Here is a 21,861-nt window from a genome sequence, read left to right as displayed (position 1 = left end):
ATGCCGGTAACGCGTCTGCCGGCATAGTATTCATACTACGACCATGCCGGCACCGAGGTTTTACAGTTGAAAAAATGGCGGGTTTAAAGAAAAAATCGATTTTTCAACCTCCTAGCAGCTTTACCTGTGTATTGGGGATGCTTGCATGTTGTGCAAGTTTACTTTCTTGTGTAGCTTTTTCGAAAAACTCTCCATACTCGTCAAAATCATCATTCAAGGGTGTTGGCTTAACAAAGAGTTGCAATTGAGAGTTGTTGTCGTTAGCTCCTTGTTGTAGTAGAGCTAAAGATTCAGCAGCTGCAATTCTCTCATCACAATCATCTTCCATTTTCACAAAAAAATTTCCACTCAAAAATATTTTTCCCTCCTTCTACTCTCACCTCACTCACCCAAATTCAAATAAAACACACACTAATCATTTATCTAAAATCTTAAAATTTTACTAATTATTATTAAACACTAATCCTGATTAGTGAAGGGTAGATTAGGTAATACGTAAAATACTTAGATTAGGAGTGACTCCGAATTGATATCTGGAACCAGTTTTTGTCCTTTTCTTATATCCCCAATTACTTTTTTTATCCCCAATTAATGGTTCTTAAAACTGTACTCCATGGTATACACAACCTTGGAACAGAAATACCCGCCTTTTCTCCTCTCTTCATTTATTTCTTAAATCAAAATTCAAAATTAGGGTTTTCATTTTTCAAATATTCGTCCCCCTCTGGTAACAGAATCCCTCTCATTATTCTTCGAAGTTTTAAGAAAAGAATGAGTTATGGAGGAAAACTGTGTAATGTATTAGGTGAATTAGGTTACGAGGGACATGATAAATTAGATCCAGATAGTTTTGAATGGCCATTTCAATACGAAGAAGTCCGTCCTCTTCTTGATTGGATCTGTTCCAGTCTTCGTCCTACTAATGTACTTTCTACTTCTGATCTCTCCATGTAAGTACCTTTGTTTGAAGATTATTTGATATACATTATGTCTTAGATTACTTTTATTATCATTTTTAGGGATTATTGGTGAATTTCCAGTTGAATTATTGCCGTTTGGAGTTTCTTTTTCGGCTGGTTTAGTTGTAAATTTAGGTTCAGATGAGCAATATCTGTGATGTCTTCTGAGTCATATTTTAGGGCATTTTGATGAATTTTGAGGTGGACTATGTTTGGAAGTTTTAGTTATTGGCAGTGTTGATTGTAGATTCAGGGTTACAAATTACAAAGTAGGAGGATTTGCTGTGTCTCTAGTCTGTATTTGAAACGAAGCATATTCCTAACAGTATCTCAAATGGGGTTTAGCAAAGAAGAATCATATTCCTAACAGTTACGTTTTTTTTTTACTGGTAACCGTGCTGAAGCCGGAAGGATCATTTTTTAGTCTGAAGTGTTTTTCAGTGAGACGGTATCTCTAGCAGTCCAATTTTGTGACAGCTGAAACTGATGGTTGGCATCTCGTTGTTTGCGTCATAAGTAGAACTTATAAGAATTATCATGAATTTGTAATGGTTTTTATGACTTGGTTGGTTTGTTATTTCCTTGATCCAGTTATGGTTTATTTTTATTTTTTTTAATCTTCTTGTCAAAATAGTTACTGGATATTTGTATTGCAGGTATGAGCAGTTTCTGCAAGAAGGGAAACTATTGGAGGTATATTGCATTACTTAATCTCTCCTGCTATTATAGAAATTGCTACAGAATGGATCGTTTTAGACGCCTCTGTATATCATTTTCCCACGTTTTGCTTCCCCCCCTCCAATTTTACGCTAAATAAACCAGAGCTGGCTACATTTTTCCTTCCCTGAGTGAAAGCTACCTGCAAAGCATGACTGTTAACTATTAATTTCATAAAGACTGTCTTTTTCGTTTTTACAATTTCTAACACATTACTGCACACATTAGCTGATTATCTATTCGCCAGGGGGAGGACTTGGACTTTGCATATGATAGCATTTCAGCATTTTCAAGTAGGAGAGATAACCAAGAAGCTGTTTTTGGGGCTGAGGAAGGATTGAAAGACATCCGGTGAGAATCCTTATCTAGTACTGAATTTCATAAATCCCACTGTGCTGGACAGTTTCTTGCTCCTGCTATATAATACATGCTTGCCTTGTCTCTACCATATTAAGAACTTGAGATCTCCGGCCAGCTGTCCTGCCCTTCATTGTAGAATGATGGGAATTAAAAAATTAGGCATCACGTGTGATCTTGTTATGTTAAAGCTGTGTTTATTCTGTTAAATTGCTAGTGTAGTTATTTGTCAATTTGGAAACCAAATTTCTTTTGGAACACACCTACTATCTCTTTTATTCTTTCCCCGTGAATGTGGTGCGACTCCCATTTGAACTGTATAGGGATTGAAACATTTTAGTCCCTACCTATAATTTTATGAGTGCCTGTTGTTACCACTGTTGTTTCTTCACCTGGAGATGCTTGGCTTGTGCAATGTTTCTGGGGTAGCTTTTGTCTTCCCACAATCCTACTCGTGGTTGAGACTAATGTGTTCTCTTTGATAATGCTGACCCTTCACATTAAACTTCTACCTGCATTCTGTAACTTGCTATATCCTACGTGGTACGTTAGATAAACTGCATTTAATTTCTTTTCCTTGTAAAGGCTGGGATAACACAATATTATGGTAGCATTATTAATGAATTGCTTATCCTTTCCAGGGATGCAACTCAAGCATACAAATCTGAAGCATTAGAACTGCAAAAACAACTTAGGCATCTCCAATCTCAGTTTGATTTGCTTGCAGGACAAGCTTCTACTTTGATTCAAAGTAGGAGGGCAAGGATGGGAGCAACATCCGTAGTCAGTGGACAACTTACTGCTATTGATGATAAGCTTTCTGCCAGGAATTTGGAGGTACCCCAGTATATTTCTGTTGCCTATTTAATACCTCATTATAGGTTCTAGTCACATATTTAAAGCTATTCAAACTGATGCCGCTACAGTATACTACAAATTAGTTGGCCATTAATTAAATTACTTGAATTGCATATAAGAGGGTTTTGGAAGTATATAAGTGGGTTTGGGTTGCCGTTTTTGTGAACTAGGTAAGTTGAAAAGGTGCAGTAGTATTCCTACTAGGTTTTACGTGTGGTTATGCTTTATGTCGGCTTTTGGCCATTAAATTCCTGATGATGTTAGTCAATCCCGTAGCGGATCAATTCCAACGAGCATTTCAAACAAGTACTTTTTGTAGTCGACTCATGTGAACTAGTCAATTAGACCATCTAATGATATTACTATACAAGGGTTCCTCCAAGACATAATATATGCACTCTCTATTATGTGTTAGACGACGGGTCATCTCCTAACGTAGCAAAGTTTAGCTTTACTTAGCTGAAAATCTTGCGGATGTGTTTTACAAGTGGCCATGCCTGCAAATAATTCAGTGTATTTAAGCAACTTTGCTGTTACTTGGTGTTGATGAAAAGAGTCAATAGACAAATATATGAGTGCTTCCTTTATATCCTGTCCTCGCGGACTTTCTGTTTTAGGTTTCCCTTTTAAACTTTGGGGGGAATCGAAAAACGTTTCATAAATAATTGGCTTGTGTAAAGGACTGTAAGCATTGAGTGCTGCTGATGTTTCTGTTGGCATTTTCTTCAGTAAATCTTCTCTTTTTACCTCTACTCTGTCCTCCATGGAAGATAATGTGTGAATCTGTGTTAGTTCGTTCGCTCTAGGTACATGCATAGTCTCATGAAATATTCTGAAGGTAATTGTGTTTTTGCAGTCTCTGGATGTTGGCTGACTTGTTTCTATGTGCGTAGATGAATGCAGTTCTTGGAAGAATTGCTTCCACTACACAGGAGTTGGCTCACTATCATTCTGGCGATGGTAATTTTTTCTTATTTCTAATAAACTTTTTAAGCTTATGAATAGTAAAAATCGTGCATTGTTGCTTGGATATGATTGGCTGCCTTCTTTGTAATGCTGATTTCATGAAGTTCCCATTACATCCCACTTCCATGTGTCCTGTTAAGGCATTTGCTGAAAGTTAGCTAGCTACTTGGCCCGAATCCAGTGGAATATGCTGGGTTGCACCAATACCGCCACGGGTGTCCGACACAGCGGCGTGTCCGCGTGTCCAATACGGCAATTCTGAAAAACTATAATACGGGGACACAGCGGTATATGTTGAAGTACCGTCAATTTTTAAGAAATATATAGAAATGTAAACGAGAAAACCACACAACTGTATTTGTTTTGCACTTGTTTACAATTGCACAAGTGTATTTCTGCTAGCACATGCATGTTTTCGACTATAATCTTCCTTAGAGGTAGGTGACCTTTAGTTTTCAGCTGTTTCCTAGTTTATAGTAAGATAGAAGTATTTTAGGTGTGTCCGAGTATGTGTGGTTGTGTCCATACGGGGACACACGATACGGGGAGCCCCAAGAAGTATTGGTGCAACCCAGGGAATATGTCTTGGGCTCTTATGTTTGTGTTTGTACTGGGCTGGGATATTCTGAAATTGGACAGTTTCTATAAGTTCATTTGTCCTGAAAGTACTCATCAAATCTTTGTGGCCACTTCACGTACTGTTGCGCAGTTCGCCCTTATTTTTCTTTCTGATATTGATGAGAACTATCTTTATTCGCAGAGGACGGAATTTACTTAGCTTACTCCGACTTCCACTCATACTTAATGGGAGATACGGCTTGTACGAAGGAGCTAAACCAGTGGTATGTGAAACAGTTTGAAAAGGTATTAATCATGAAAAGACCTCTTTTTCTTTGTCTTTCCAATGAGTATATTTAGAATCATTGAAACAAACATATGTAAGGTATCAAGCTGATGTTGTTATGACATGCTTCAAATAGGGCCCATTTCGATTAGTTGCTGAGGAGGGTAAAGCCAAATCTTCATGGGTTACACTTGAGGACAACTCAAATTGCTTAGTACGAGGTATCCTTCTCTAAGTACTTCATATGCATTATATCAAAACCTTTCCATATCTTACCTTGGGGAAATATATCTTCTGCAAACAATTCGGACGAGTAGCTAATTAAATATTCATGAGATATAAAATACTGCATGTCATTCTTTCCTAAGTGCCTTTGGTTTCATCTATTGGATTGCAAAGAAGACCTCGAGGTTGCTTACCTTGCCTAAATATTTTGAACTGTAAGCTAGAAGGGAAACTAAATAGATCACGAAATTGCTTTACTCGGACTTCAAATTGTCAATAAAAGTACAGAGAAAACATGTGTATTTGCCATCCTGTCCTTGTTTTGGTTTTACTTTTACGTATTTTTTCTGGAATGCACTTTACTCAACACACATAATGCCTCCAAAAGCAGATTGAAGATTCCAAACATTTATCTTGCCAATTAGATTTTACAACAGTTTCCTTTGTGATGATATGAAAATGCTCCTGAATTTTGACATATGTTTAACCAATATCGTAAAATGTTACAGATTCTGAGAAATCTCATCATCAACGTGTAGCTGAATTACAGAGACTGCGGTCCATGTATGTATCTCTGCTCATGTGGATCACTGGGTCCAAGAGTTTTATTTTCATTCCATGTCTTCCACCTCTCTATTGTAGTTATTTATTCACTGAAAATGATCATTTGTTTAATACATATGCCCAATTGGTTAGTGCTCTTTATTGTTACACAAATAATCATCACAAGTTGAACAGTGGATCTGTGCTTTGTGTTTAACTTGTTTCCATATGAATGTTTCTCTGTATGTTTAGTTACTCTCGGTTAATATGCTGAAATAAAGATAATTTTCAGTGATGAAGTCAATAGGAAAATTTCTTGTTTTTGCATTTTAACTGTCTTCATAGATTTAAAAAATCATTACCTCGTGCATGCAAGTCTCATTTTAAACAAAAGTAATCTGGCTGGCATTTCAATCATGATTTTTTGCTGTAATACTGCTGATGAACGTTCCACTGTATGCAGTTTTGGGACAAGTGAGAGACAGTGGGTAGAAGCGCAAGTTGAAAATGCTAAGCAGCAAGCAATTCTGGTGGCACTCAAATCTCAGGTGGCATCAGATGAGGCTCATATTCATCTTGATCTGCATTCTCTCCGGTATGATGTCTCATGTCTCTATGTCCTGTGTCCTCTATCCTGATCAAATTTTCCCTTTTCTTGATGCTTATTCCTTGTATGTTTTCTGTATCTTATCTCTTGCAAGTGCACTTTCCAAACTTACGCACGATATTTTTTTAGCAGTGGAACAGGACCTTTTTACCTTTAGGTGTCTAGTACAGTGTTCTCTTGCTATATCTTATCTAAGTTATCTTATCTTTATATCTAGGGTCTAAGACTCGAAGTTTGACTTTTATTTTCGTATACAGGAGAAAGCATTCTGAACTGACAGGGGAGCTCTCGAATCTGTACCGTAAAGAGGACAAGTTATTATCTGAGGTTTGCACTTTGCATTATCAAAATCCAAATACGATACATAAGTCATAACTCAACCTGCTATGTAGAGTTTTCTAAGTTTTTGAAGAGTCCATACAAATCCGATGTTCTCAGTCAAACAGTCTCAATGCGAGATCTTCCCAGAGTTCTGAGGTTGAAGATGATCTCAGCATGCAGATCATTTCGTCTAATTTTTATATAACTTCTAATCCCGTATATTTTTTGTTTCAACTGAACTGTTAAAAACTAAAAATGCAAATCTCACACGTCACCCAAATTCTTCATGGGTTAGCTCTTCTTGAATGCTGTAGTTTTGGGTGTTAATCTAGATATTGGATAGATAATCTTCACCAGAAGCCTCCCTTGGGCATTTTTATGTGGGCAGCATAAAAATTCTGTACGAATATTTTTATCTAGTTGTTGCTCTTTGAAAGCTTTTCCATTTCACTTCTTCCACTCTTGAATTTTCATTGCAGACAATTCCAGATTTGTGTTGGGAGCTTGCTCAACTCCAAGACACATACATATTGCAAGGTATGGAATATAGGACTCGTACTTAATTGATCTAATAAAATAAACACTCTCCTTGATTACCTTGTGGTTAAATATGGAACGTGTAGGAGATTACGATTTAAAGGTGATGCGCCAGGAGCATTATCTTGGTCAACAAAAAGTGGTGAGTTCTTTTCATGGAGATGGTGTTGTAATTTACTTTATTCTAATGCAATGATCTAATATGCAAACCAAAGGAGATTAAAAACTTATGAACCTTGTCTGAGGAACTCATATATCCAGTCTCGCCCTGACAATGGTTACCCTGCATCTTGATTAACCTGCACCAACAAATATTGAGAATCTTGCTGCAACATGATCTTGAACCAATTTTTTTCTGCCAATGGGCCTGCTCATGAGCGGCAATCTGATGTTACACTTTTGCATTTGCTGAGAATTACGCCTTGCCTTCTGTTGTGCAGTACATTAATCATCTTCTCAACCAGCTTGCTAGACACAAGTTTTTGAAGTTAGCTTGCCAGTTGGAGCAGAAGACTATGCTTGGGGCATTTTCACTGCTTAAAGTTATTGAATCAGAGCTTCAAGGATACCATTCAGCAACTGATGGACGTGTGGTATGCAAACTACCTTGATCTATTCTCTAAATGAGGATATAGTTCCTCTGATCTCGTTGAAACTTAATTATACCCAGCTTCCCGTCTGTAGTGCCTTAGGGAGCCATTGCTTATCAACAGTTTTTATTCTTCGCATCAAACTGCATGTTCTACTTTTTTTTGCTTTTGCTGTTTGTATCAGATAAAGAATTTGAACCTCTGCATAACCTGATTTATATGGCTACATTCATAATTGTTGGTAGGGGCGTTGCCTTTCACTGATTCAAGCTGCATCGGAAGTTCATGAACAAGGAGCAGTCGATGACCGCGACACGTTTCTGCATGGTGTTAGAGATCTTTTAAGCATTCACTCAAGTAAGATATTAATCTCTCTCTTGGATTACTTGCGAGTTGGTTTTGACAAGTACTCAGCTAATAGCCTACACTCCCACTTTCACTTGTTTAGATGCTCAAGGTATATTACCCACGTATGTCTCTGCACCTGGCATTGTACAGCAGATTTCCAGCCTCCGATCTGATCTCCTGAGTCTTCAATCTGACCTTGAAAATTCCCTTCCAGAGGACAGAAATAGATGTATCAACGACCTGTGAGTAATCTCAGTTTATTTTTACAAGTGTCCTTTTCTTTGTTAAGTTGCAAATTATTGAAGTGTTCATCTATGAAGATTATGTATTACTACTGGGCATTACTTGAGTTCATTGAACAGAGAAATAATAAGGGGCCTATTTTCGTCCCTTAAGATACAGGCTTAAGATAGTTTTGGGCCACAAAATCTGAATTTATATTTCTCATCATCTAGTTGTCAGACATATCGTGCACTAATTAGGCTAAGATTTTGTGTCCATCTCTGGTGGCCTATCAGTCCTTAGAGACATTTTAAGTCTTGAAAGTTATGCATGTTGGCCTTTTCTTTAAGGTTATAATTGGTATATCCTCGCAGCATGGATTTCAACTTCAGATCTTTAGTCACTCTGCGTGTCGCGTTTAATGCTTAAGTAACTATTATTGTATTTTGTATTAGGTGTACTCTTATCCAAAGTCTATGCTTAAGTGACTTCATTTTATTTTGTATTAGGTGTACTCTTATCCAAAGTCTTCAGAAATTGCTATTTGCGTCATCCACAACTGCTCAACCAATACTTACACCTTGGGTATATTCATCGACTTTACTGTTTTACGAGTTTGATCTTTTGATTGTTATGTGTTGTTCGTTTTGTGAACTAACGACATTTGATCTTTTGATTGTTATGTTTGTTTTGTGAACTAATGATATGAACCTAATTTGGTATTATTCACCAGCCATTGATGAAAGAGCTTGTGGAGATGGAAAAGGTGAATGCTCAGCTCTCAGCTGCAGTTGAAGAAGTGACACGTGAACATCGTGAGAAGGCTGAGGTAAGCTCGATTTCCAGTGTACTCACTTAATGTACAGTACAGTATGGCCACAGTAAATTTGTTCCGTCTCGTTTGACAATTTTCTATCATCTTTTTTTTCACAGATTGTGAAGCATCACCCACACGAGGTAGGGAGAGAGAGGCAGGTATTTGTCGACTTTTTCTGCAATCCAGATCGCCTGAGGAACCAAGTTAGAGAACTCACAGCCAGAGTGAAATCTCTCCAAGTCTAAAGCGAAAGACACCACCACCAGAAAGTCGTAGTTGCAACACGTATTGGGCTGTGCTTATGTGACTACTGCTGGCCTTGTGTGGTAAGAAAAGTGTGAAGATGGTGCATTGTACATGTGGGAGAAACTTTCTAGAGTCCCCATGGTTTGCACTTTACATCACGTGTTGTCTATCACTGATAACAATGTGGTTTCTCTGTATTATATACCTCTGAAAGTCTGGACATCTGTAGTTCCAGTTTATTTTATAATGGAAATATGGCAATTAAAAAAGATAAAGAAAGAGAACCAGTTACCAGTTCGGTGTTTCTCTTTGCTTTGTTTGAGAGTCTGTGTTATACCCCACGTTTCAAAGCAACAATGATCACAGTTTACACAGTAAGTTTGTAATTTCTCTACTGTGGTATATATAACCCTTAGATTTTGCCAAGGGTTGTTGAACCTTTTACCCCCAATTCTGGCGTGAGCAGCTTATCATTCTCCTTCCCATTAGAAAACTGTGAGGTGGCACCATGTCTCCTGTCAAGTACTCTGACCATAAGCCACGTTGCATTGGGTCGTCACTGTATTACAGTGTTGGAACAGTCGCTACGAAAATCTAGGTTCAAATTTCTTCATTATTATAATCAAGAAACTGGGGGTTGTTGTTGATTTTCTCACCCGCTGTCCCAAAATTCTCTCCTATCCCTTCCCATCTACCAAAACTAGAAGCGCCAACAGAGTAAAAAACCACATACCACCTCCTATAATAAGGAATCAACTTCCGGTAACAACCATAAACTTGAAAAAAAAAATATTCCAACTCCATGCCAAATCAAGAAGCTCTCTGTTTAGGTACGATCATGGCTGACATAGGAGCAGTACAAGAGCGGAAGATAGTTGTTGCAATTGATGAAGGAGAAGAAAGTATATATGCATTAACATGGGCAATCAAGAATGTTGTTTCGCAAAATTCTTCCAATGACACTATCATTCTTCTTTATGCAAAACCACAGCGTGCAGTTTACTCTACTTTAGATGGACCAGGTGATAAACCCAACAAGATTCTTTTTTTTTTCCCGTACATTTCACACATTAGTAATATTTTCAGTAATTTCTTGATTCATTTTGTAGGAAATTTGTTTTCATCTGATGTTATTATGTCAATGGAGAAATATAGTAAAGAGGTTGCTGATTGTGTGATTGAAAAGGCTAAAAGAGTTTGCAAAGACCTTCAAAATGTACGTCTTTTAATGTAAATTTGGTTATAAAGGGTAAAACGGGGGAGTTTTAATTTTTGTGTGGCAGGGTGTATGACCTGAAAAAGATGATCTATCGCGTAGGTTAAAGTGGAGACAATGATTGAGAGTGGTGATGCTAGAGAAGTAATCTGTGATGCAGTTGAGAAGATTGGTGCTGATTTACTAGTCATGGGAACCCATGGTTATGGTGTGATCAAAAGGTGAGGTATCATTTGTTTCCTTACGGTTTATGGTTTTTATTAGTGCGCATCATACACTAGTGAGGTTTGCTTATTGGTTAAATTGGCTTTGTTTTTGACAGGGCTTTTCTTGGGAGTGTGAGTACTCATTGTGCACAGAATGTCAAGTGTCCGGTTCTAATTGTGAAAAAGCCTAAATCATCTTAGAAGGATGAAGTTTGGAAATTCTCCTTTGCTTGTGACAAAGTGTTGTTTCTTTTGTACCGGAAGCTTGTTTTTGTACTTGTACTTATCGGTTTTATCCAACATCACTGTGCCCCTGTTATCCATTGATGGCATAAAACATGCTCACTTTCTCTTCAAAAAAGTGCGACGGTCAGTTGATGACATCCGATAATTACATGTTTGCTTTCCCACTGTTAGTTGAAACTACTCAAATGTGTGCTAGTGCACGACTCTACATCGAATTCGTGACAGCGAACATAGGAGATGTGCTTATGATAAGCAAATATGTGATTGTTCTTATCCATTTAACATCTTGAAATTTTAAGCATTTCGGAACGTGTAAGCAATTCACTGTATCAGTCATTAGAAAATCTGGCTACTGCATTATACTACGTTAAGATAAGGCTTTAACATATCAGTGTCTCAAATTGGAAGTAAGATAGTAACTAGGATAGTAACTGAAATTCTTATTTACACCTACTAGGGGATAAGAAGTTGAAAGAGTTCCCTTCATCAACAAAAATTTCAACTGGAATAGGAAAGTACTAATTACTGTGAAGTTTAGTGGGAATTAAGTGTTTGGTTTGCGCAAATAGCAACAAATGTTGGCAAAACCCCTTTCAGTAGGAGCCTGTACAAAAGTTGGTCACAGAAATGTTTTCTAGTCGAGATCATATTGCCAGTCTACTATCATTGCCATCTCCTTCTTCTTCTTATGGTTGTGGGACGATGCACTTCAATCTAGCTTCATTGGCATCCCTGTAAGCACACGCAGGAAGAAGTAAATAGAAAGTATGGCAGAGCGGAAAACATGAAAATTAGGACAGTTGCTTGTCACTAAACATGATGGATTCTTCAGATTTAATAATCGGCTTCAGATTTAAAAGAGAAATTAATGGGGTAACTAAAATCAAAATACGGTTGAGGCAGAAGATGCATACAGATTTGGCAAATTAGAAATGACACTTCTTCCACCACTTGACAGTTTATGGATCACAAAGGTTGTGAAACCACGTGCAACATTGACAACTAACGTTTCATATGGGTCACACGCGATTCAAAGGGGTTTAATTTGAGCCTTTTAAACATGTGATCTCAAGTCTAATGATTCTATTCTATGAATCACAATTCTTGAAAATGCGGTTATTCTAGACAAATTTCTATAGAAAAAGGAATAAGACGTTTCTAGTAGGCAAATTATCCATACTGATATCTAGAACACATAAGGGACCCTTGGGCAACCAAACTGGCTGCCACATTTGAATGTGAATCCAAGCGACACAATTAGTTACTATGACTCATGGAAATAGAATTCTTAATTAATGCAGATAAAATTAAACCTGAATGCATCTGCAAGCTCTTTGTTTCTAGGATCCAGAGTCAAACCCTTAAAAAAGGCATCTGCTGCTTCGCCATACCTCTGTGATAAGAAATGCAACAAATAAATTAAAATGTGATTCGTCTAGGAAACAACGAAAAAACAAAGCAGAGGAAGAAGACAGACCTTCAAAACGCTCAGTGCTACTCCTGCCCTGTAGTGTGCCTTTGGCCAATCAGGCCTTAAAGATATGCATTCAGTTGCATCCATTAATGCTTCAGATCCCTGTTGCAAACATGCATAGCATGCACTCCTATTGGATATTAGAGTTGCATCTGTTGGGGCAACTTCCAACGCCTACATTTTTTATAATCAAAATTTATTTGTTAAAGCAGTCACAACTCACAACACCCAAGAGGAAACCCAAAAAGAAAAAGGATATAGAATGAAAAAGTAAACTAATAAACAAGTAGTTCAGACAATACGAAATAAGGACTTTCAAAACAAAATATGACATAGGTAAAAATTGGCTTTCCGAAAAGATTTCACGAGGCCTCTTGTTCATCTTTTAATATTTTTTGCCTCCATAACCAGAATTGGATTTAGTCAGTTGACGAATATAACTAAAGTATTCTGCGCCCCTTAATGAAGCCCCTAATTTATAGAGAGTATCCAAGATCATTATACCAATAAGGTTAAACAAACTTCACTTGCAATCCAGTATTGCAAGTGATAAGCCACCAATATGATTGATAATCGTCATAACTACTAGTCAACTTTTTAAAGATCATTAATTCTGGTGGCTTTCAGCTATAAGTCTGCCCCGAAAGCATACACTGACTCTACTATATAATGGAAATGTGATATGCACCTTAGTTTCTCGTGTGGCTAAGTGAAGGTTATAGCAATTTGCTTGCCCTGTCTGAAAAACTGTGCATCTTATTATCTTTTAAGATGCAACTACAAACGCTCATAGTTGAGTTGGAAGAAAAGAAAAACACCAAATAACTATGTTGAACTGAACCTGCATATTATACCAAACAAGCTGATAACAGACACTGCATTCATTTACCAGTTTGCTTATTAATTGTGTGCAATCAGAAATATACATGTAAAGCGTGAAGAGAAAATATTCACCTTCAGAAACAACACTAACAGACTATATAAAATAACCCACCAATGACTAAACTGAGTTTACTCTTACATATCACCTCTAAAGTGTCATTCAATTACAGTTATGTTATTGAGGGATCATTTGCTTGCATAGTTAGAGAAAAATACCTGTGAGTACCAATATGCCGCCCAAACATACTGCTCATCCTGAAATGCTTTTGCACCGTTCCTTTTTCCTTGAAGAAACTTCTCAAAACCTTCAGGTTCCTTCTGTTCAAAAATTCGGATTTTCGTATTGTTAATAAATTCAGAAACAAACTGGAAGTACAAGCCATTTAAAATGCAAAATGGCAGAGATGGAAACAAAGAAGAGGAGATGCGAATTGATAGTTATACCACTGATTTTATAATAACATGACACATGTTATCCTTCGATGTGCGTATTTTACTTTATTATGCCTCCATCCCTTCACTTCCTTCAGTGTTCTTATATTCATTTTGAACTGCTGATTTTTTCCTAAAAGATTTAAAGCCAAGAAGTGCAGATGAACACTTAAGCCTTTAATTCTCCCCTAGTTCTTATAAACTCTCCGATCCTTACTACTTAAGTTTGTAAAAGATACAATGGCCTAGGATTCTTGATAAAACTTATGCCTACACTTATCTATGTGGATTGTGGCTATCCCATAGCGTGCAGTTTTAAGGGTTTATAATGTTGCGAATGTACCTCTAGTTCCTAACACAAGTGCTTGCTACACAGGTAATAATTGCCAGGCACCTGCAGCGACTGATATCGATAAACTGATTTGGAGCTTGATGTTGAGCGGAGCCATGTGGCCCTACTTAGCACCAGTGATATTAGAATCAGCTATATAGGTTGGTATATCCGTAATATTATGACTTTGTATTGCATTAAGCAGGTCTAGGAAGTGGATAAACTGATTTGGAGCTTGATGGATACTGTAGAACTTGTAAATGGAAAAGAAAGAGCCAAATAATGGAAATGGCATATATATACCAGTGGTCGAGAAATTTATTATCCCAAAAGGGGGGTGTAGTAGGACAATAGACTGGTGGGCAACCAATAAAGGTTGATGTATATGGAGGAAAAAGGCGATGCCGTGAAGGATAACTGTAGATGCAAACAGACAGAAGTACTATGTGTATTTTCCTCAATAAATAAGGGGTCCCAACGTTAAGTTGTTACATAACTACAGATAGAAGTCAATTCATCAATCGCGTAAGATATGGATTCTGTACCTTCTTCTTTTTGGCGGCCTCAGAATGCACATGCTCCATAAGTCCACCAATGGTCCAATTCGGATATGTTGGAATGCAAGAAGTCACAGGAAATAAAATCTCAACAATTTCACGTTTACCCTCTTTGGCAGCATGTTCTACTGCAGTCATCCCTTCCTGTGATTCAAAATAAAAGAGAAGGTTGATTCCATAAGCTGGATCATAGAAAACCAGTCACACTCAACAAGCTTGCTATTTATATTCTCATTTAGGTTTTCATGCAAGTAGGGCATCTTGGCAAACCTTTTCATTGTAAAGGAAGTGTAGCACACTAAGACTATGATGGTAATATTTTTGACAGAAGTAGATCAAATAACTCCCAGTATGACAAGGTCTAATGCACGAAAAAGTGCATTTTAGTAGTCTCATACACATTACATTATCTTTCACCTGTTCTTGTAAACCAGGGTGTTGGCCTCTTAGAGCATCGAATCCTAGGGGTGGTGTGCAACCCCAATTTACACTATCGAATAAACATCCTTAGAGTGGCTGTAGGGGTTAGCTGAACGCACAATGGGGGGTCGTCATGGGGGCCACAAAGTAATCTATATGGAATAAAAGTGTAAAGAAGTGTGAACTTGAGGGCAGTGAATTTAGAGGCCAAGTATTAGGTATCCATACATTATCTGTGACATTTGGATCAGCACCAGCCTCTAGTAAGCGCACGATAAATTGTGTTAGCCCATAAGTTACTGCAAGCGCCAGAGGGACAATTCCACGTATTTTGCCATTTGGATCAGCACCAGCCTAGATAGATGCGAAAAGAAAGGTAAGACTTTATTAGTTATCAAGATATGCAGAAAAATTACATAAAAGTTTAGGAAGAAATGGATACATCTTCGAGAAGATTCTGAGATGAGAATTACACTAGCATGTGGCTCATTCACATCATTATGTGTTTTTTTTTTCTTTCAGGATTTCAATTTTAGTGAACCAGACACAGTTATATTACGCCTATCTAAGTTATGTGCACTTATGACCAGCAAGTTAATATCTTTTGACATCGTAATTCGTAACAAGTTAGAATGATAAATTATTGGCGCTGTATCCATATGAAGCATTTTAATATAACTTGGAGTTGATTAAGCAGGGTTTGAGGCACTTAGGGTACTCGACTCTAGGATTGTTTGCAGCACCAACTTGTGTAACGGTCCTCATATGTTGATTTAACTTTGGACCTAGAGAACGACCTATATACCGAGAAAAGAAAATAGCACAAACTAAGTACATTGTTATTACTGAGCAAAACATTTCTTAAGCAACCCTCTGAGAAGATAATAAAACATTGTGCCACCAGAAGGTTGAGAACTTTTTGTACCTGCAGTAAGAGATCCATGATTACTGCAGGATAAAGATGCTAGCGGTGTAACCAAACCCATCAACTTTACATTAGGCTACATACAGGGAGGAACATAGGTTTAGTGTACAATCCCATCAAGTTGGAAAACCAATAGTAGATTAAAATTATTCGTGCACTGCACGATACTTTAACTGCTTTCAAGTAGAGATAATCCAGTATTTTTTTACAAAAGTTAAAGAGTTGCATAAAGTTCCTGAAACGGAAGAAAAGTACATCTTCCTTTTTATTAAAATAATAGCTGTTTAATTAGTTGAGGAGAAGTCAACTTACATCTGCATGGTGATCCAACAAAACTTTAACAGCATCAAGCTGGTCAAGAGCAGCAGCATATGATAGGGCTGTGCCAGATCTAGTCGCAACATTAATGCGAATACCTTTTGAAAGTAACAATGTCTGTATCTTTCGGTTCCCTGCAGATAAAACGGCATATGAGAAGAGATAGGCTACATCTTTATCCTAAAAGAGATTCTCAACAGACTCGCATTGAACTGTTTGCCTCTATGTGGTAAAAGGTAAGCCATAAGCCTCAACCTTCCAATGCTCCAGAACACTCCAAACAACATAAAAAAGAATCTAACAAAAGAACTTATGGAGGATAAAAAGTTCATGAGAAAGTTCATGTAAGCCTTAATCAAGCAAGCTCATAGAATGCATAATAAAGTCTCACAACAAGGGATTATATGCAAGGAAAGCTAAATTCCAACGATTTGGATAAATTAACGCACATCTATCACAAAATATCAAAAAAAAAATATTATTATCAAACTGGGATATATTCACAAAACAATATTAGGAACCGTGTTGTAAAAGGCGGCACCTAGGCTCGGTCTAGGTAGGATGTAGCACAGTCCTAACACAAGATTTTGCTTAAAAAGGCGAAGATAAGAATCGGATTTTCCTACCGGCCATAAATCAGTCAAAAGAGGCCATCCACAAAGATGATTTTCTTGGGGTTGACAGTAGGAAAGACAGTTCAAGTATTACATGTTCTTAAAAAAAAAAACTGAGGAAACTCTAGAAACCATAGAATTAGCTAAGGCAAAGATGCAAGAAAGGACGCCTTGGTCGATGGTTCTGCGGGATACATATAGGTTGCATAAAATAAGAAAGAATGTTATATAAAATAAGGTTAACAACTACTAATAAACTAAATCTAATCAAATTACTAGGATATGGGCAGCAGGGAAAGTTTGGATGGATGGGCTTTCCTTGCCCACTAATCTAATCTTTGCTGAGTGCTATGCCTATAGTAGATAAGAAATCCCACTAACAGTATCAACATTTAATGCCACTGTGTCTGGATAAGTAAACTACCAGCGAGTTTAAAATATAAAGAGCCAAATTGCTTTCACTTACTAAAAATTAAGAGGAAAATAATCAAAATATAAACAAGTGCTCCCACACAACAGACATATTACGTATAAAGAAAACGGGTAGATCTATTAAAAGAAAAGTACAAGTTCTGTTCTTAGGTTAAAGATATGGAAGGTACCTCCCAATACAGCATAATGCAAAGGAGTATTAGTTGTACTGTTTGGATCATTTGATTCATCAGGATTGGCACCCTGCTCGAGAAGATACTCTACAGTGTCAAGATGTCAAGATGTCCTTTAACAGCTCCATAACATAAGGGAGTTAGACCTGAAAAGCAAAAAGAACAATAAGATAAAACTTTATTTCAGCTAAAGAGGTTTTTCTTTATGTTTCACGAGGATAGTTGGGAAAAATACCAAACCTAACTGATCAAACAATTAATACAAGTTCCTTTTCAGTCCCCTAGGGCCTAGACTATGTCTGTTCAGGCATAATATGGAAATTTTTGCTAGTTCTGTGACATTTTTTAGGAGAAAATTAACAATAGTTCATTTTTTAGGGTGCCAATCCTGAAATTTTGCTGGTTCTGTGACATTTATTGTTAATCCAAATCAAAAAGTGCACAATAGTTCAAGGTGAAATCGTCAGCCCCAAAAACAAGCAGAACAACTACAACAAGGACTTGAAAGTGCTTAAATTTGTAAACAATTTCAGCAAGAGCCACCGCATCTTGTTGACAACCAGGAAACCGAATGAAATCAAAATCAAAAGTAAGAAGTAAATCATTAAAAAAAAAGATATTACCATGATTATCTTTCACATCAACATAGAGATTCAACACTTCAAGCAAGTATCTACAAACATCAACTCTTCCTCCAGCAGCAGCATAAGCAAGAGATCCTGTTCCATCTTCATCCACAAGCCGTTGGATCATTAACCCATTACCTCTTTTATCGTAACTTGAAGCAAGCACTGAAAATCACAAAAAAAAATAAAAAATTACATACAAATATCTGCAAAAACCTACTGTATTTAAAAATGACCAAAAAAAATCATAAAAAAATCTAACTATATTGGAGCTTACTCCTGAAACGATCTAGGTTCCCTGTGTAAGCAGAATTCAGAAGATCAAAATGCGCTGATCTAGGGCCTGCAAAAAGAGCCAAACTCAAAATTTAAATTTAAATTTAAAAAAAAAAAAAAATGCATGGAGAATTCAAGGATTTTGAAGAAGAAGAATACAAACTTGGAGAATACATGAAATCGATCTCATCTTTATTTGGGCGGCAATCGACATGTTCTGGTTCTAGTGAAGCTGCAAAATCAGAAAACGGAAATGTAAAAACCAGAAGAAGATTAAGTCAGAACTAGAGAAACTAGCTAGGGTTTTTCAGAGAAAGAGAACGAACTTTGATTGCTCTCCATTTTTAGGGTTTCCAGGAGAAGAGAGGTTGGTGTGTGTGAGAAGGGGAACTTAGAAGAGTGAAAAAGAGATTTATAAAGGAAATTATAATATGTATTTCTTTTTCATTTTCTGTATTTAAGAAAAATATCAGAAAACGAAGACGCGCCAAGAAATGTCAGTGTACGAAACAGTTAGAGAAAAAAGTGTTCGTATATGTTGTTGACGCACCAGTAATCGGAGGTAGTTAAAACTCAACACGTCACTGGCAGGATGGCTCTAAATGGTTCGATACATGGCTAAAACGTTCGTACTTTGTTTACCCACGTTTTGATGGATTAGAAAATCCAAATCCAATGGCTACACGAAAATCGAAGATACATTAGACCAAGAAAGAGGGGACACGTATTAACTGATAAATGATCCAATTTTTTACAATTCATAGAATGAAAATGAAAAAAAATAATTAAAAATATGAGAGTTGATGTTTATGTCTACCGTAATAGAATGTGAATTAACATGGATTTTTCAAATTTGCATTTATAGAGATTGAGGATTTGCATTCTCCAATGCAAATAAATATCATTTGTCATATTTTTTTTAATATTTTTTGTTTATTTCAATGTAATGATCGGATGTTGGTCATAATAAATTATTTTTCCTGTAAGTAAAACACTTGAACGCAAAGTAAGCCTAAAAGTTTTATGGGTTTGTATTCTCATTACGATTTCACGTCAGCGAAATGCTTAAGAGTTGTTTTTACATGTCAATCTCAAAAATTACAAATCGGTAAAAATAACACATAAACACCAAGGGTAATAGACTTGTTTCCAGGGATATCTGAGAATTTATTGGCCAAAAAGTTCTAATTGCGGTAAATTTTCTTTACTTTATAGCTTGTATACTTGCATCTCTTATATTTCTCTAGGTTGATACCGTATTTGCCAAGAGAAAAAAATATAAACACCCCATATATTTGTATGCACATAATTCATCACTCGCCACATGTCTGGAGAGACACACGTGGAGGACACACAGCCTGGAGCATCGAGATATGATGTCATCCGTGGATACCCAAGCAACACGTTTCATCAGTATAAGACCATCATCTGATGGATCTGAGGGCTGAGAATCGAGGAGTATTGAAGGAAAGGGTTACTGCGAAGCACTGAAGAACACCCAAGAGTTCACTTTATTCCATCTCGAGAGGGATCCAAGATCAACGACAAGGGTTGGTCCAACTGACGCGGATGTGACAGGGGTGGCAGGCAATTAGCTGGCGCGTGCCGACGACCCAGCCACCCGCATTAAACACCCTAGATTAGCATATGTGTGTTGATGGTGGTTTTTGAACAAGCGGTAAAACCGTAAAACCTCACGTATAGCATGACGTCACCGGTGACACTAGCACATTTATTAGAGCATTTAACGCGCTTATGTCAAAATTACCAGGGTACCCTTTTTCAAATACTAAATTAGGGTTTCGATGCGCGAAACCCTAAGTTCACACATACCGCGCAACCATTACGCAAAAAGCATGGCAAACATGCCAAATGCACGCACCGTGCAATCACTGCGCAAAAGCATGGCAATCATGCCACTCACACATGTGATGCAACATGCCAAATGCACGTACCGTGCAAACATCGCGCAAAACATAGCAATGGCACGTACCGTGCAATCATTGCGCAAAAGCATGACAAACATGCCAAATGCACGCACCGTGCACTCATCACACAAAACATAGCAATTGCATGTACCATGCAATCATTGTGCAAAATATGGCAACCATGCCAAGCCGTGCAACCTAGGGCCAAAGCCGCCACACGCGCCATTGGCACATGTCGTGCAACCCTTGCAACTTGGCATGCCAAGTCGTGCAACCTAGGGCCAAAGCTGCCACACGCGCCATTGACACATGCCGTGCAACCCTTGCAACCTAGCATGACAAGCCGTGGAACCTAGGGCCAAAGCCGCCACACGCGCCATTGGCACATGACGTGCAACCCTTGCAACCTGTCATGCCAAGCCGTGCAACCTAGGGCCTAAGTCGCCACACGCGCCATTGACACATGTCGTGCAACCCTTGCAACCTGGCATGCCAAGCCGTGCAACCTAGGGCCAAAGCCGCCATACACGCCATTGGCACATGCCATGCAACCCTTGCAACTTGGCACGCCAAACCTAGGGCCAAAGCCGCCACACGCGCCATTGGCACATGCCATGTAACCCTTGCAACTTGGCATGCCTAGGCCAAAGCCGCCACACATGCCATTGGCACATGCCATGCAACCCTTGCAACTTGGCATGCCAAGCCGTGCAACCTAGGGACAAGGCATACCACACATGCCATTGGCACATGCCGTGCAACACTTGCACTTTGGCATTACCACTTGCACCCGACATGCAACCCAGGGCCAAGGCACACCGCACCTGCCATTGGCCCATGCCGAGCAACACTTGCACTTTGGCACTTCCACTTGCACCCGACGTGCTACCCAGGACCAAGGCATGCCACACATGCCATTGGCACATGTCGTGCAACTCTTTCACTTTGGCATGCCGCGCCTACATCAAAGGCCACGATTCCTCTTATACAAAATCTCGACCGTCAAAGGTCGCCACTGAGCCGGCAAGTCTCTCAAGCTCAACTTATCAAACACCAGCGACATGCTACATGTTTTCCACGAAAACACTCGAGACATCAAAACGTATGTCACAAACTGGGGATGCTCATTAGGGTTTTTGTTTGGCGGTCTACAGCGTGCGGCATACATGCCTGTTTCAAGAAAGTGTAATAAGAATAAAACGGTTAGTAAATGCAGGAAGTAATGGTGAAACTCTCTTTCATTATGGAACATCAATTCCGTCAAATTCCATCAATACCAGGCGTTACCACATCTTCCCATTTAACTCATCCGTTTCTTTTCTTACGGGGTGATAGGGCTGGAAACAACACTATATTTATCTAACTGCAAGTGCACAGTGTCTAAAGCAACACATGGAAAGCACGGGTCAGTTCCACGGGGACTTGGAGGGATATTTGCTAATTTTTTCTAATCTTGCTTGTTAACTGGTCTTCCTAAGGGGCAGTGATGATGAAACAGTGAGAAAAGATGATTTTGTGGTGTTATGAACACCACTGATCGGTGAGGAGTGAGCAGTAGCAAGGGGGAAATAATGAGATCAAATGGAAACAACAGCAAATATAAACAGGGAGATTGAGTAAATGATGAGAAGAGTACTAGGGCCTTTGA

The 21,861-nt window shown here is 38.2% G+C and overlaps 3 protein-coding genes across 4 annotated transcripts; 2 read left to right on the top strand and 1 right to left on the bottom strand.

Moving 5' to 3' along the window:
* Window positions 1-606: 606 nt before the first annotated feature.
* Window positions 607-9,455, top strand: LOC113299346 (AUGMIN subunit 3-like). Its single transcript, XM_026548364.1, has 18 exons — window positions 607-950; window positions 1,616-1,652; window positions 1,924-2,027; window positions 2,675-2,870; window positions 3,785-3,851; window positions 4,618-4,721; window positions 4,838-4,922; window positions 5,436-5,490; window positions 5,933-6,064; window positions 6,334-6,403; window positions 6,877-6,934; window positions 7,021-7,076; window positions 7,375-7,527; window positions 7,770-7,881; window positions 7,973-8,114; window positions 8,604-8,679; window positions 8,828-8,923; window positions 9,028-9,455. Exons 1-18 carry the CDS (start codon window positions 772-774, stop codon window positions 9,154-9,156), a joined length of 1,851 nt encoding a protein of 616 aa, XP_026404149.1. The 5' UTR covers window positions 607-771; the 3' UTR covers window positions 9,157-9,455.
* Window positions 9,456-9,878: 423 nt separating this feature from the next.
* LOC113299344 (universal stress protein A-like protein) lies at window positions 9,879-11,126 on the top strand. Of its 2 annotated transcripts, XM_026548362.1 has the most exons (4): window positions 9,913-10,179; window positions 10,267-10,373; window positions 10,476-10,594; window positions 10,696-11,126. In XM_026548362.1, the coding sequence occupies exons 1-4, from the start codon at window positions 9,960-9,962 to the stop codon at window positions 10,778-10,780; spliced, it is 531 nt and encodes a 176-aa protein (XP_026404147.1). In that variant the 5' UTR covers window positions 9,913-9,959; the 3' UTR covers window positions 10,781-11,126. The 2 variants fall into 2 exon arrangements, with proteins under 2 accessions (XP_026404146.1, XP_026404147.1); XM_026548361.1 differs by having other exon boundaries at window positions 9,879-10,373.
* Window positions 11,127-11,201: 75 nt separating this feature from the next.
* Window positions 11,202-17,471, bottom strand: LOC113299345 (hsp70-Hsp90 organizing protein 1-like). The gene is made up of 8 exons (XM_026548363.1): window positions 17,381-17,471; window positions 16,159-16,298; window positions 15,150-15,275; window positions 14,490-14,645; window positions 13,398-13,499; window positions 12,303-12,473; window positions 12,139-12,218; window positions 11,202-11,557 (listed from the first exon to the last, which is right to left on the bottom strand). The coding sequence occupies exons 4-8, from the start codon at window positions 14,637-14,639 to the stop codon at window positions 11,512-11,514; spliced, it is 549 nt and encodes a 182-aa protein (XP_026404148.1). The 5' UTR covers window positions 14,640-14,645; window positions 15,150-15,275; window positions 16,159-16,298; window positions 17,381-17,471; the 3' UTR covers window positions 11,202-11,511.
* Between the last annotated feature and the right edge of the window lie 4,390 nt (window positions 17,472-21,861).

This window comes from Papaver somniferum, chromosome 7 (assembly GCF_003573695.1).
Source record: "Papaver somniferum cultivar HN1 chromosome 7, ASM357369v1, whole genome shotgun sequence".
NCBI classification, from domain to species: Eukaryota; Viridiplantae; Streptophyta; class Magnoliopsida; order Ranunculales; family Papaveraceae; genus Papaver; species Papaver somniferum.
This window is presented reverse-complemented; position numbering and strand designations above follow the sequence as displayed.

Excerpts from the sequence above, each read along its gene's own strand:
- LOC113299344 (XM_026548361.1), top strand. The coding sequence starts at position 9,960 with ATGCCAAATCAAGAAGCTCTCTGTTTAGGTACGATCATGGCTGACATA. Across the intron at positions 10,374-10,475 it reads TTTGCAAAGACCTTCAAAAT|GTTAAAGTGGAGACAATGAT; the intron begins GTACGTCTTTTA and ends TCTATCGCGTAG. Across the intron at positions 10,595-10,695 it reads GGTTATGGTGTGATCAAAAG|GGCTTTTCTTGGGAGTGTGA; the intron begins GTGAGGTATCAT and ends TGTTTTTGACAG.
- LOC113299345 (XM_026548363.1), bottom strand. The coding sequence starts at position 14,639 with ATGACTGCAGTAGAACATGCTGCCAAAGAGGGTAAACGTGAAATTGTT. Across the intron at positions 12,474-13,397 it reads CGGCATATTGGTACTCACAG|GCGTTGGAAGTTGCCCCAAC; the intron begins GTATTTTTCTCT and ends TAAAAAATGTAG. Across the intron at positions 12,219-12,302 it reads TAGCACTGAGCGTTTTGAAG|AGGTATGGCGAAGCAGCAGA; the intron begins GTCTGTCTTCTT and ends TTCTTATCACAG.
- LOC113299346 (XM_026548364.1), top strand. The coding sequence starts at position 772 with ATGAGTTATGGAGGAAAACTGTGTAATGTATTAGGTGAATTAGGTTAC. Across the intron at positions 6,065-6,333 it reads CTTGATCTGCATTCTCTCCG|GAGAAAGCATTCTGAACTGA; the intron begins GTATGATGTCTC and ends TTTCGTATACAG. Across the intron at positions 6,404-6,876 it reads AGGACAAGTTATTATCTGAG|ACAATTCCAGATTTGTGTTG; the intron begins GTTTGCACTTTG and ends TTTTCATTGCAG.